The sequence below is a fragment of the Protobothrops mucrosquamatus genome, unplaced genomic scaffold (genome assembly GCF_001527695.2).
Source record: "Protobothrops mucrosquamatus isolate PMUCROS unplaced genomic scaffold, P.Mucros_1.0 scaffold1205, whole genome shotgun sequence".
In the NCBI taxonomy this organism is placed as follows: domain Eukaryota; kingdom Metazoa; phylum Chordata; class Lepidosauria; order Squamata; family Viperidae; genus Protobothrops; species Protobothrops mucrosquamatus.
In genome coordinates, this window is record NW_015387415.1 from 58,357 (window position 1) to 73,015 (window position 14,659).

Here is a 14,659-nt window from a genome sequence, read left to right on the forward strand (position 1 = left end):
CTCAGAAAACACTGAATTCATCTTAGAAAACCATCAGGCTACCCATCTCCTTTGTGCAATTATCAGCATTAATGGCATTTTATTGCTTTCATGATTGAAAGGGCTAATTTTCCTCTTTAAGGAAAAGGTGTCAGGATCAGAAAAAGGAAAGGAAGCGAGATTGTCGTGCAGGAATACAAGCTAATTTGAGGGCTAATCCACATAGAGCTCCATTTCCATCTGTCCTGTTTGCCATCGTTCGCTCCCTAGAGACTAAAATGGACGATCTGAAACTTGAGCTGGCCACGAACAAGGAGTGTATATCGGAGGTGGTGACCCTTTGAGAGCTGTATGCAACGAAATTTCATTTTGATATATGCTGATTGGTGTACATTCAAAGTGACAATAAAGTTGTTGTTATTATTATTATTAATTTTCACCTGCAAGTCCTTGTCACAGGATATCCCTGAAAATATAGCAGTTAAGTGTACTGATTCACAGGCTGAATTATCCATGCATCATATGGAATGTATATAGCTATACTCAGCTCAGGTGTGCAGAGTATTATTACCAATGACGTGGTGTACAATTTTATTTAGGTCAAAGTCTAATATTATAAGGTTACTATTATAAAAATATTCCATTTATATAGCTCATTTGTAAAAAACATAGTATCAATGTTTATCTCAAACTCTTTATAATGTAGCCAGCATTAGTATCCATTACTAATGGATAATACATTACACAATTCCTCCCACAAGGAAATCTGAGTAATGTGCATAGCCTGTCATAAATTAATGGCAAAGAAGGATTTGATTTCAGCTGTTATTCTTAAATCCTAACTCATTTAGCCAGATTTAGTTCTGTGTCCAGAAAAGTCCCCAGTGGCCTAAATTATCCAGACGCCTGTTTGCTTTGACAGGTAGGCAAGATTTTGTCCTTAATTCATGTTACAGTGAGTTGTTACAAACAATTATTGCAATTATCCTATTTCACTTAATAGACAGGTGGATCTCAATTCCCAGAATTCCCCCGGCTGCACCTAAACGACCGTGCAACCACATCCACAGTTCAGGTTTTGTCTGCAAGTGTCAAAAGAGATATTAATCAGGCCTGCAAATACGCATCCAGGTTGCACCTTAACTTCCAAGACTACAGTTCTGCAGCAGATGGCAGCATCCAGCTGACCTTGCATACTATGCAGGGTCACAAAGGGACGACTCCTCGAATCTAGGATCACCAGGAAAGCCCAGGCATGTGGACTAGCCGGGGAAGAGAGAACGGAAACAACAGCCGGCCCCTCCGCAGCGCTGCCATTGCCAAGGAAACGACCATGTGCGCCTCTGCAGAGTCACCAGTAAGGCTCGACGGGATGGTCCCCTGGGCCTTTCGAAACAGGCCGGTACTCCTATTGAGCTCAGCTAGGCTGACTTCAATCCGGCCATGCCCCCCCCCCCCAAACCTCATCCCCCCCCCCCCAAAGAGGCAGAGGCCTATTTAGACGGAGTCCTGCAGAACCGAGAGAAATCCCGGCCTGACGCGTCCGGGAAGAGGACGAAACGGCGGCTCCGGCAGGGGGCGCTGTGCGGGGTCTCCTTGCCCTGTCGGCTTTGACCCATCCCGGCCGCCTTAGTAGGAGCTCCCGGCCCGGCCGTCGCCGAGGCTGCTCGGCCTCCGGAGGGGATTCAGCGGAGCGGCTGCTCTCCTGAGGCCAGGCGCGTCGCCCAGGCGACCGCTTGCCCCCTCCCCGCCAGGGACCATGTTCACCAGCACGGGCTCCAGCGGGCTGTGTAAGTACCCACGCGCCTCGCCCGCCCGGTAGGAGGGGCCGCGCCACGGGGCAAAAGGTCGGGAGCCGAGCGGCATGATGAGGCGGTTCCTCTTTTCCCTCCTTAGCTCTGGGAACGTCCTCTCCCTTCGGGGGCTGAACCTCCATCCTGGAGCCCTTTCCCGGCCCCCAGTGCCTGCCGGGGGAGGAACGTGGCTTTAAAGTCATAGGGCAGGGGTTCCCCCCGCCATCCTTGGCAACTTTAAGACTTGTGGACTTCAACTCCCAGAATTCCTCCAGCCTGCTATGTTGCAGGTTGGATACCATGCTGGCTGGCTGAGGAATTCTGGGAGTTGAAGTCTATAAGTCTTAACGTTGCGAAGGTTGGAGATCTCTGGCTGAAGGAAAATCTCGAGCGACTCTTGCGGTTAAGTGAGGGGTGTCCAAACTGGCTGGGGAATTCTGGGAGTTGAAGTCCACAAGTCTTAAAAGTTGCGAGGTTTGGAGACACCCCACCCTGGGTTTAATTAATCTGAGTAGAGGTAAAGCAGGTCTCTCCTTTTTTGCCAGTCCGTTCAGCTTTGTTGTATGCTTTCAGCGAGGATGTTGTTTTGTGTCTTCCCTCAGGATGAATCTTGCAAGTGAAGAGAAACATAGCTCCTTATCTTTTTCTTCTTTATAATTGGATTTATACTACAGGTAGTCCTCGACTTATGACCACAACTGAGCCTAACATTTAAGTCGCTAAATGAGATTTGTTAAGTGAGTTTTGCCCCATTTTACAACTACTCTTGCCACAGTTGCTAAGTGAATCATTGCAGTTAAGTTAGTAGCCTGGTTGTTAAGTGAATCTGACTGCCCCATTGACTTTGCTTGTTGGAAGGTTGCAAACTTGATCATATGACCCTGGGACACTGCAACGGTCATAAATATGAATCAGTTGCCAAGTGTCTGAATTGTGATCACATTGTCATGGGGATGCTGCAATGGTCATAAGTACGAAAAAGGGTCATAAGTCACTTTTTTCAGTGCTATTGTAACTTTGAGCAGACACTGAACAAACTTGTAAGTCAAGGACTACCTGTACTCCATCTTTTCTCTCAGTGACCATTCAGGTGGCTTGGAACAGGAAAATGCAAAATGTAAACAGAACAGTTAGAATCAAAATCTATCATTTAAGTAACAAACACTTGGTGGAAAAGATGTGGTTTCCCCAGTTTTCTAATTTTGAGAGTCAAGTGGGTGACCCTAAGGCAGTGTTTCTCAACCTTAGCAACTTTAAGAGATGTGAACTTCAACCCCCAGAATTCCTAGCCAGGCTTGCTAATGCAACCTGTTCTTGCATACCAATAATGGAGTTTGCAACAACAAGGGTATCTTCACTTCTACTAGTAGGTTTTTAGTAGGAGAGATAGGCAGTCTGTAAGCTGTATAGTCAGGCCTTATAGACCAGTATGGATACTGCTAGGACAGATCTTTCAGTACGGGAATCATATGCTTCCTGTATATTGTATCTGTCAGCAACCTAGAAGTTGCATTTTGCACAAGTTGAACTTTCTGGATCTACTTCAAGGGAAACTCCACATGCATTGCTATAGTCAAATTGGTTGGTAACAAGGGCTGGATAACTGCTACTAAATCTGGCTGGTTCGGGAAAGATTGCAGTTGGCATTCTGATCATAATTGTGTAAATATGCTCCTCAACCACAGCTGCTACTTGAAAGTCCACTTACAGCTGGGATTAGGGAGTACATTCAAACTGCAAACTTGCTTCTGCTTGGAGAGCACAAACCCATACAGAATAAGCATCCCATTGATACCAAATTCAGCTTTTTGTTAACAACACTACTGGGTTTTTTTTCAGATATAAATTCTATTGAATAAACTTATTCTGAACAATCATGCATAGGATTGGGCCAGCAGGGATTAATATAAATTTTAACTGTGATCTAATTAAATTGCCTAGTCCAGTGGTTCTCAACCTTTTTAATGCCGCGACCCCCAACCGGTCGTAAGTCAAGGACTAAACTGGTCGTAAGTCGAGGACTAAACCGGTCATAAGTCAAGGACTACCCAACCAGTTGTAAGTCGAGGACTTTCCCTGCCCGGGAGCGCCGCGCATGCGTGGTTCCGCCCCCTGCGCCGGCCGAGGCGTAGCTGGCAAGCGGCAGAGACAGAGCAGGCCGACCACCAGCTGGCCCAGCCCAAGGAAGGTAAGGCACCCACTGGAAAAGGGGGAAAAATGGCGGACAGCCTTGCTTGGCGACCCCCGTGAAATGGTCGATCGACCCCAAATGGGGTCGCGACCCATAGGTTGAGAACCGCTGGCCTAGTCAATGGTTTTAAGCCACTATAAATTGCTATGTTTGCATAAATACACTAAACTATGCACTATGGTTTAGAAACCACAGTGACAGGGTTCACAAAACATTAAGCCAAAACCAGATTAACTACCTTAAAGTTTAATGTGGTATGTGAATAAAGTCTGTAACTACATTTCCATGACTCACTGGATACAATTGCACAACACCTTTAACTGGACTATTTCTAGGCCAGTGTGTTGAACAAATATAGAAACCTGCCAGTTCAGGTAAGAAACTATTCTAACACCTTTCCTCAGTTAAATGATATTGTACAACTCAGGAATCTAACAACTTTGAGCTGGTTGTACACTGCTCAATTCTCCAGGTAAACTAAGCAAAAGTGGAAAGTGGCTAACAATGCATGTTAAAAATTAGAAGCTGAGTGCTCTGTACAAAAAGAACTCTACAATATGGTAATTAGTTGAACCTAGTAATGGTCAGTTTGATATTTCCTTTTTTGATAATTATCTTGAACTAAAATAAAGCACAATATTCAGATAAGAATATGATTTACTAAATAGAATGTCTTCAAGTTTCTGCATGGTTAGTGAATTATATATGAGCCCAGTGCTTAAAGTGTATTTATAGTGATCTAAATTGGACCAGATTAAAAAACCATTCATGAAGATTTGAAAAATCTTGGTATGTGATGCTAAAGTGCTTTTATAAAAAGTGCTTGTTGATGCAGATAACATATGAGGATATCAGCTTACCATGTGCTATGTTCATATCCATGAGCAGAGCTTGTTTTAATCCTGATTTGTTGAAAAGTGTACAAAAGTGCACTAAGGCTAAACAAGGGCAAAATAATAACTTAATTTATGCATTGTTTTCAAGTAGAGCTTATTCATTAACATCTGTATTTAGATCTCTTAATACCATATCAAAACATCCTTTCTTAAATAATATTAATGTTTTTTTCCTCTTGGAACTGTTAACATTGATGCAGTTTTAAGAGGCGTTGTTTAAATAGTATTTTTCTATCAGTGTCACTTTTTTATACCATTCTAGGAAATCATAATGTATATTGCAATATTTTTAAATCTTTTAAAATGGCACGTACTCATACTTTAAAATGTTTTCCTAATCTTGAGATTTTATAACAAAAGGACACTGCTCTTTAATTCAGTTGTTTAATTTATACAGTGGATCAGTGTTACTCTAAAATGGAATTTATGCCCCTTTCATTTATATGAGAGCGGAATTTGAGTTATTCAGTGGGTAGAATGTGGAATGTGTGCACAAGAGGTTAGAATATAACAATCAGAATGTTAAACTGCAGCATTTTGGATAAATTATTAAACTCATCTATACTTCTGTGTACAATGTGGTAACAAAAATTATTTTAATAAAGTAACAGGAAATAAAACACCGAATAAGAATCACTGTGTTGTAATAGGTAGAGCATAAGATATGCATAAATAAAACAGTAAAATTAACCTGTAATTTATTGCATAAATAAAGCAGTAAAATTAACCTGTAATTTACTGCATAAATAAAGCAGTAAAATCAGTAAAATATTGCACTCATGGTAGAAATTAATATGAACGTCTATAATTTCATCTCACCTTCCATATTAAGCCTATGATTAGATATAAATCCCACAAGCTACTTTTTCTTTCCAATTAATTAAAAAAGGAAGCTGAGGTATTTATTATATACAAAAATGCCCCAAGCCACAAAGGAGCTTTCCAGGCATTCTTAACAAATGGAAATAATAGCTGGCTATAACCCAATGCTTTGCCCAAAGGAATGCCACTAATCAAGAAAAATAAAAACAAAACAACTTAAATGATAGGGAACATCCAGTGTTGCTTGATAGCATAGCAAGGAAAATCCCAGTGATTTTGTGATTAGGTGAGCCTTCCCTGGCAGTTATTTTGCAAGAGCTCCCAAAATATGTTCTCAAAATCCCAAAGACACTCATCAACTTCCACAAGTAACTAATTCCTACCTTAATGACTGAGAAAGCCAAGGGAAATCATCAAAACAATTAAAAAATGAAAATTAGAATATTTCAGACATGTGATGCGACACCCAGAAAAATACGGCATACTCCATTTAATCCTCCAGGGAAAGATTGAAGGCAAACGAGGTCCAGGCAGAAGAAGAACATCATGGCTTCAAAATCTAAGGGACTGGTTTGGACAAAACTCAGCAGCACTTTTTCGTGCGGCTGCTGATTAAAAACAGGATCGCCAACATGATCGCCAACGTCCGATAACGGATATGGCATAAGAAGAAGACCTTAATGACTAGTGGTATATTTGGAAAGACAATAGAGATACTGCTGTCAGATCCCTTGCCTTAGAAGCAATCTGCCTCATTTAAATTACAGCATCTGAAATGGATATTGAGGACATTTGGGAGAAAAGGAAAAACATAACATGTACTCCATTGTAAATATCCTTTTTTTGTTTTGTTTTCAGAGCTCAGGTTGATTTCACCTAACAATTCATTTATCTTATAGAAAGAATAGAAATTCATTCTTATATTAGAACACTCTTTGATAATAAGTTTCTTCTGTTTCTATTCTGTGCATCTGTGTGCTGTTGGGCTGAGCATTTTTTTCTAAATGCTTTTAAAAATGCTCATGCTAAGAACATTGGGTCATCTATCTTAAAATGACAATATTGAAAGCAATTTCTTTTCCTTTAAATCATATTTTAAAAGTACATCAGTTTTTTTGTTAGCACACTTTATAAAGCTCTAACTGGCTTGTGTGTTTCAATCTGATTGAAAAGAAAGAAAATGTTGTAAATTTCCAGGGCATTCCTATGGGAGACTGGAATTTTGTTTCTTGCAGTCACTCTCTGGATTCAAACACCAGGTTGAACTAAACTTTCCCAGAGAAACCTAAAATGCCACATCATTTTTTGCTTAGTTTGAGCATTCGAAATGAATTAAGTGGTTTCTGCATGCACCTAGTTGGTTTTGTTTATACAACTTGAACCAAAATTTGGGTAAAATGAGTTGGAAAGTTCTTTTAGCAGTCTTAACAGATTTAATTGTAATCATAAATCTTTTTTTTTTTAAAAAAGTACACAGCATGATTGTTTTTTTAACTGTTTTAAGAATTGTCACTATAACTTTATTGCATATGTGTGCATTTTGTTTTCTTTTGAAGATAAAGCACCTCTGTCAAAGGGTCTATTAATAATACCAAGCACCTTCTCATTACTGCTGGCTCTACTCTTTCAGCATTATCAAAAGTTCTTTACCTACAATCTGCAAGCAGTAAAAGAGGAATTTCAGGTAAGCAGCAATTGATGTATAATATTGTGATATGGGATAAACATAAAAAAGCTGCATAGGGGCTAGTGTTCTTTAAATTTTTTGTTATGAGCTGTGGTGTGAATATTTTGAACTTTAAATTTGGAATGATATAGCACTCCATACCACAACCAATAGCAGAGCAGCATTCATGTAAAATGTAGATATGTGAGAAATTAGTTGTGGCTGCAGTGTGGGAAGGAGGAAGTCTCTATTTTCTTGTTAGCTTTTGTTAACCAATTAGTCAACTTGTATTCTGTTAAATCTCTTACAGTTACAATCAGATAACATTTTTTTCAAAGGTGATGCGTTACATCCAAAGAGGTTATGCTGGTAACTGTGGAGAAAAACAAATTGTCCCAAGTGTATTTCAGATGAGTGGAACTTGAGTTGACAGTAGTTATACTGCTAGGCCATAGTAAATATTTCTTTTTAATTTGGTTTTAAATTAGGTATTTATTGTAGTATCTGTTTTATAAGGCTGTCAGCCGCCCTGAGTCCGGTAAGGAGAAGGGCGGGATAAAAATTGAATAAATAAATAAAATAAATAGATGTTTTGCTTTATACATAATACTAGGTGGCATGTCTAAGCCCAGGACACCACCCCCTATACATCTAAATCCATGGGGTTATGATCTGCTCCAGACAGTCTTTTCAGCAAAATTCCTGGCCTAAAAAATAAGTGTATATTTGCACACACATTTTTGGGAGAAAGAAGAGGTTTATTCTTTGTTGTGTATTAAAACTGAAAGGATGGGGCTATGGGCTCTTCTTATTTTTCTTTTTCTCCCACCCTCAAATTGATATAGAGATAATGAAATTATATTAATACTTGTGGCAGTGATAACTTGTGCCTTTAAGGAGAAGTCCCAAGCGTTTAGAAAATGATGGAATGAACAAGTGGTGAGGAATTTGAGTCTTCCTAGTGCCAGTTTCTGCTTTTCTCTCCATAGTGGTTCTTTTTACTTTTATGCTCTCTTCCCAGCTGGACTTAACTTCCTGGATGAAAGAAAAATGATGCATGCAGCAAATGGGGGAAAGTCCTCCTTGTTTCATATCAGACAGAGATCTGTTCCCTCTCCCTGCTGTGTTTTTAATTGAGACAGAAAAAAGTATAGGTCTGGAGCTTAGTCTGAAATGAATATCTGATATCTGATATTAGGTTTGCAAGAAAAAAAAGTTAACATGGGCAAAATATTTATAGCTACCTTTAGCACACTTTAAAGCCTGGGTAGCTGAAGCATGCTAACATTCTTCATTTACTTGTATCTTTAAATGGAGATAAAAGGTAGTACTTGTTCCAACAATAGCAGTGTCCTTGCTAGAAGGATTCTTTTTGACATCTATTAACAGCATGTTGTGACCTTGTATGTTTTACACATTTACTGTGCTATGGGCTGGTGGTTTTGGGAGTGTAGGAAGAACTTCTGTAGGTAAATGGAGTAGAACTATAACTGGAAAATGTGACTTCAGTTACTGTATAATTTATAAAGTGAAGGTTATAAGGAAAAGAATCTATTCATATAAGCCCTTTCTTCTGGTAAAATAGCTTAGGAAAAAGAGTAGTTGACATTTGGAAGCTACATTTTGTCATATTTCATTATGACACAGACATGTTTTGGAGTTGGCAGGAGGTAGAATCTGCCTACTGTCCCTTAACAGAAATGGAGGAGCTGAATTTCAGTGACAAACCACCAGAAATGCTGATGCTGCTTCCTGCCATTTCCTGATAAAAAAAATGAAACATTCGTGTTCAAACTTATATTTAATTGTAACACTTCATTGTCTTCAGAAATACAGAAGGAAATTTGTAGAAAACCTTGCCCCCATCTGTCACTGCAACATTATCCTGCCTGCTGCATCTCTCTCCCCTTTTTAAAGTTCATCTCCCAGCTGCTAACGTTTGTCTGCTATATCTATATAAATAAAAATGTAAATGTTCGTTTGTTCAAAATCTTAAATCTCCGAATGTTCTTCACCGATTGCTTTGAAATTTTGACACAACGTTGCATTCGAATACGCGCGTGTTTTTATATACATATATTATATAGATGTCACACCTGTGACAGGTAAAAACATGCTTTTTAAAAAAACAGCGCCATCTGTTGGACATAAAAGCAACACACACTTTTACCAGACTGAGCCACAGCAACGTGTGGCTGGGTACAGCTATATTAAATAATTTCCATAAAATGCAAGTGGAAACTGACTACTGTTTATTACCTTTCAGATTTGGAGGTTGCTCTGTGGACGAACAGTGTGTCTTGATCTTAAAGACACTTTCTGCAGTAGTTTACTTATCTACAACTTCAGAATATTTGAAAGGCGATATGGCAGTAGAAAATTTTCAGTAAGTTCATATTCTGGTTTTGTTCTCATATTTCGTAAGTTATGGTATATATTTACATTCATTATTTGTCTATCTTTTTCCTCTTCCAGTATTTATCACAAAAGATATTCAAAAATTCCAGGGAGCCATTTTTATATTTCCATTTAGAAAATTCATTTTTAAGTAACAGGGTAAGCAAAATGATAGTGAACCCATGCTGCCTTTATAGTTTTTTGTTGTTTTTTTTTTGTAATACAGATAGTTCTCAACACAACTGGGATCAAAATCTTGGTTGTAGAGCATAGCAGTTAAGCGAGATGTCACATAGCTGCTTCATTCAACAGTTGCAATCATTAAATCATCTCGCAGGTCATTAAGCAGACAAGAGTCACAAATAAGGAACATAGGGATCCCTTGAGTGTAAGGGAGACTATGGGAGCCCAGCAAGTAACTCTCCACTCAGAGACTGAAAGTCCTCCCTATTAAAATCCAAGCAGAATTTTCAGCCTCTGAGCAGAGAGAAACTCGCACATGGCCTATACTGGACCTCTTGGGCTCTCTGAGGCACTCTGCACTCCTTAGCTTACTGCATTGCCTCTCTGGTCATGGGATGAAAATCCTGCTTGGATTTGGGCTCCTTCTTGCCCTGGGGACTGGCTGCAAGAGCTGCCTGCCAAAGGATTTCATCCTTGTGCCTGCTTGGATTTCGGCACAGAGCTCTTCAGGCAGCAGTAGCTTGCAATCTTCTTTGACTTTGACTTCCTCATTGATGGTGATCACATGATCACGGGGTGCTTAGCAACCTGTCATAAGTGCAAACAAATTGCTAAGCACCCAGATCGCAACCATGTGACCGTGGAGAGATGGTGCAACAGTCAGAAGTGCTTTATACACTGTAAAGCACCCTTTCCAAGGCTGTCATTAATTTGGATTGTCATTAAGTGAACCATCATAAGTTGAGAATTACTGATATAATGTTATACATCAGCGGTCCGTAACATCTGCAGCTTGGCAGCCCGGCTGTGGGGTAGGGGGGAACCAGACCGCGTGAGTGGCAGGCCGTGCACACCCAGGTATGCATCTCAATTTGCACAAACGGTGGGCCAGCAGTATATGCATGCCACACAGCTCAACTGCAAGTGAGTTGAGTTGTGCACACTTGCACTCCGGCCTTCTTCTCATGTGGTCTAGTTCTGAATAGGCCTGGGGATTGGGGACCCCTGTTATACATATATTTCACTGTTTTTATTTGTCTGTATTATAACCATTTTGGCTCTACTGGCATATATAGAGTAGTATGTAGCAGCCTGAATGAATAAATGGCCATTTCTATTCTAAGGCAGCAGTTGAAGATGCACTCTCTGTGTAAGTGCATGAGTATGCACTGAAGTGTATAAATTGGGTCTTGGTTTGCTCCTGTTCTATCTTGCAGAAATCCACAAGAAGATACCTTTAGAGATCAGTGATAAAGCTCCTGGACAGCAGGAACCTGGACAGAATTCAGCTAACAGAGCAATTTGCTCTGAGGTTTTAAGAGTTACGTATATCCTCATCCAACATGTATCGCTTATTTAGAGTGCTGTTTTCTTGAGAATAGACGTAAATATTCAAAAGACTAGCTCTCTCATTTGTTGAACTTCACACTCTATTTCTGATGTGTTTCTGGGTAAGAACATGTTGATACTTCCTAAAAAGTAGGAAGGCCTGTTTGTGACATTACTGTATTGTAATTGCTTTTTGTGGATTCCATGCCAGAGTATAGTGCTCTAATTTCAGGGGCTCTAGATTATTATTATTTTCTTAGATTATTAATTATTATTATTAGGTCCTGGCCTGATGTCAAAGTTTATGCAGATACTGTACTTTGTAGCTCTCTGCATGCCTCCCTGTGACCCCCAGGTTTCCCAGAGGCCTCTTTACAAAGCTGTGCTATGCTTATCAGTTGAAGCCAGGGCTATAACTACTTTGTAGACTAATTCCATATATTTGTTACAATTCATAAGCAGTACTGTTATCTTTTTCTTTAATTAGCATTAAAATACTTCAGTTAGCTTTAAAGGTTTTAATTACTAGATGAAAATGGCATGTAACAAAATAATATGCTGCTTATATATTTTGTGAACAGTATAGATCAGACATGTCAAACTCGTGACATCACATGACGTCGTGCAATGTATCAGAACGGTTTTGCCATTGCTGGCAATGGGGTGGGTGCGGCTTCCGGATGATGTGTCTGGCCCGCAGGCCGGCAGTTTGACACCACTGGTATAGATCATGGTTGTACAACATTTGGCTTGCCAAGACACATTGAGTGAAGAGGAGTTGTCTTGTCACATATAAAATATATAGTTAATGTATATAAATACATTAGGAAATAAAGGAAATAAACTTTTTTTTCTTTATTATCTTGCTGGGCCACATTACTAGCTGTCCAGGGCCACATGCGGCCTGTGGGCCATGTGTGGTGTAGATACACTGTTAAAGCTTGCAAACTACCTGGACAATTCATTCCATTCCATTGTGAATGCTGTGGAAGAATCACAGATAGCTTACGTGTTGTATGTGAAATTAATGCATAACATATATCTGGTTGCAGAATTGTAGTTCCCAGAAAATGAAAATTGTCGTCATCAGCCATTCAGTAGTGTCTGACCCTCGGTCACTCTATGGATCAGCACTGTTCATGCCCCTCTGTCTTGCACCGCTTCCTTCAGATCCTTCATGGTTATTCCAGTGTCATCTTTTATAGTGTCTAGCCAGTGAGTGCTAGGGCAGCCCCTTCTCTTTTTTATGATCACTCCCAGCATGATTGACTTTTCCAATGGTTCACAGATAATGCAGCATTAAGACTCATTGCCTATCATGACTGATTATTAGGCAAAATCAGATAACGATTCCTGTAATAGAAATGCTCTTATTTTATCAGTAACCTGAACATTCAACTCTGCAGATTCAGTAAGTGAGTTCTGGGATGCTGCTGCAAAACCTTTGGTATAGTGTAGTCTAACTTTGTAATCCTAATTTCTCTACATAAATATATCTTTAGATTTAGTTCTTTGGGTACAGTCCATTTTCTGTGAGCATGCTGAATGGGTAATCATCCTATTCAACATTGTATTATTTTTAATGAATGATTTTTTAGCTATAAAAGGTGGATAGTTTGTGATTATGAATTTTTATTTTTATTTTTTCAGTCATTTTTGCTGGGCTCCTGGATGCTATCAGTGATGTTTGATTTTGTCCTGGTAGAAGCTATTGAATATTCTTTTGGCTTCAACATCAGCAGCTTGCCTTCAGGATTGTAAGTGGCTATTAAGGGACATTCATATCTTTTTGTATCTTAAATATTATTTCTAGAGCTATTGGAATTTATAAAAATGAAATGTTTAGTATTATTAATTTGGGTTGTGCGAAATTCAGCCATTCAGCAACTCAATGTTCTTTAGAACTCTGTGTTCTCTCTTTAGAATTTCAGAATGTGGTGCTCTGGAGGTAGTTTAGCAGTTCTCATAAATCTTCTGAATCAGAAATAATTCAACCTCCTGGACACAACAAACCTGTTACGGGCTCAGATCACCATTAGATTATCTAAAAATATTTTTGGCTTGGAGGTTTTATTTTTAGAAACTGCCAATTGCCCCCAGAATGGTATGGTCTGGAGAAGCTTTGGCCTCATCCAGAAAAGAAATGAAATTATCCTGAATGCTGCATTCCAAATGTGAGTTTAATATATCTATATTGCTAATGATTTGAATTTGTATGGCATATTCAGTCATAGATGTTCTGCTTTTCCTCTTCATTGTCCACATATTTATGTGTTTATCAAATTTGTAAATCTACCGGACAGTCTCTCAGATCTCCTCTCAAAGGTTATCTGATTGTCTGGAGCAGATTTAGGGTGAATAAAGGTACAATGGCACAGTTAATTCCAGATGCTGTTTTACCAATTAATGGATGCCTTTGGATTCAATTCTGTATCTTCAATTTTTTTTGTTTTTATCCAATCAAGATTAGATAAACTTGAAGGCAGATTGACTGAACTATGGCTGCAAACCTTTTAGTGCATTGCTTTTTATTTTCTAGAATATTTTTATTTCATTTTATTCCACACACACCCCTTACGCCCATGCACTCCCATTGGGAGAGTTAAATTCAGCACTGTGTTTAAGGCTTAATTTATTGTAGACTGATTATGGCGAGGATATGGCTGTATTTGAATGACAAAAAACAGCTGATAACTTTCTTTATAGCAGTGACGGTCTGTCATGGTTCCGACAGATGAAACCCTTCAAAAGAACTTCGAGGCATTGTTTACCTTAAAGAATCTTTTATTCAGGAAACAAAGTATCGGCACTACATAGTTGAACCCAAAAACTAAATTACCCTCCCCTGGATACAAAGTAACAAAGTACAATTCCCACCTCCAATAAACAGTCATAAATCACATTCCCCAATTAGCTTGAAGCGTGGGCTTCCTCCCCAGCTCTCCAGTCCACCAAAACGCTATCAGCTCTGGGCCCAATGTCCTTGGGTTCCCACAGCTGAGTTATTATTGTTATGACTAGCTGGACTCTCATCCCTATCCCCCCTCCCAGCATCAACTAATTCGGCGGCCAGCCCCACTGCTACTGCTGCGCTCCCAACGGTTGTGCACCTCCTGGCAGCTGTATTATCCCTGGTTGCTGCAAGGTCCCCAGCTGCTGCTGCACATTCGGGGGCTGCGGCCACCCCCAATGCTGTTGTTGCACCGTCAGCAGCTGTTGGCTTCCCAGCTGTGGGGGTTGTGGCATTCCCCATTGCTGTAGAGGTCTTGGACTGAGCGGCCGGTAGGCACGTCGGTTTGGGCTTCCGCTATTCCGGTGACGGCTCAGGCTCTTGTCTCACTGGCGGTGATCTGGGTTTCTGGAGGGGCAACGGCAATCCAGGCTACCATTTCTGGAGCGGCGA

The 14,659-nt window shown here is 39.9% G+C and overlaps 1 protein-coding gene across 2 annotated transcripts; it reads left to right on the forward strand.

The window, feature by feature from the left end:
• The first annotated feature begins 1,634 nt into the window (after positions 1-1,634).
• Positions 1,635-13,021, forward strand: LOC107291864 (ubiquitin-associated domain-containing protein 2-like). Of its 2 annotated transcripts, none has more exons than XM_015820898.1 (4): positions 1,635-1,769; positions 7,238-7,365; positions 9,614-9,733; positions 12,907-13,021. In XM_015820898.1, the coding sequence occupies exons 1-4, from the start codon at positions 1,739-1,741 to the stop codon at positions 13,015-13,017; spliced, it is 390 nt and encodes a 129-aa protein (XP_015676384.1). In that variant the 5' UTR covers positions 1,635-1,738; the 3' UTR covers positions 13,018-13,021. The 2 variants fall into 2 exon arrangements, with proteins under 2 accessions (XP_015676384.1, XP_015676385.1); XM_015820899.1 differs by lacking the exon at positions 12,907-13,021 and adding an exon at positions 11,145-11,193.
• Positions 13,022-14,659: the final 1,638 nt, after the last annotated feature.

Excerpts from the sequence above, each read along its gene's own strand:
- LOC107291864 (XM_015820898.1), top strand. The coding sequence starts at position 1,739 with ATGTTCACCAGCACGGGCTCCAGCGGGCTGT. Across the intron at positions 7,366-9,613 it reads CAGTAAAAGAGGAATTTCAG|ATTTGGAGGTTGCTCTGTGG; the intron begins GTAAGCAGCAAT and ends ATTACCTTTCAG. Across the intron at positions 9,734-12,906 it reads ATGGCAGTAGAAAATTTTCA|TCATTTTTGCTGGGCTCCTG; the intron begins GTAAGTTCATAT and ends TTATTTTTTCAG.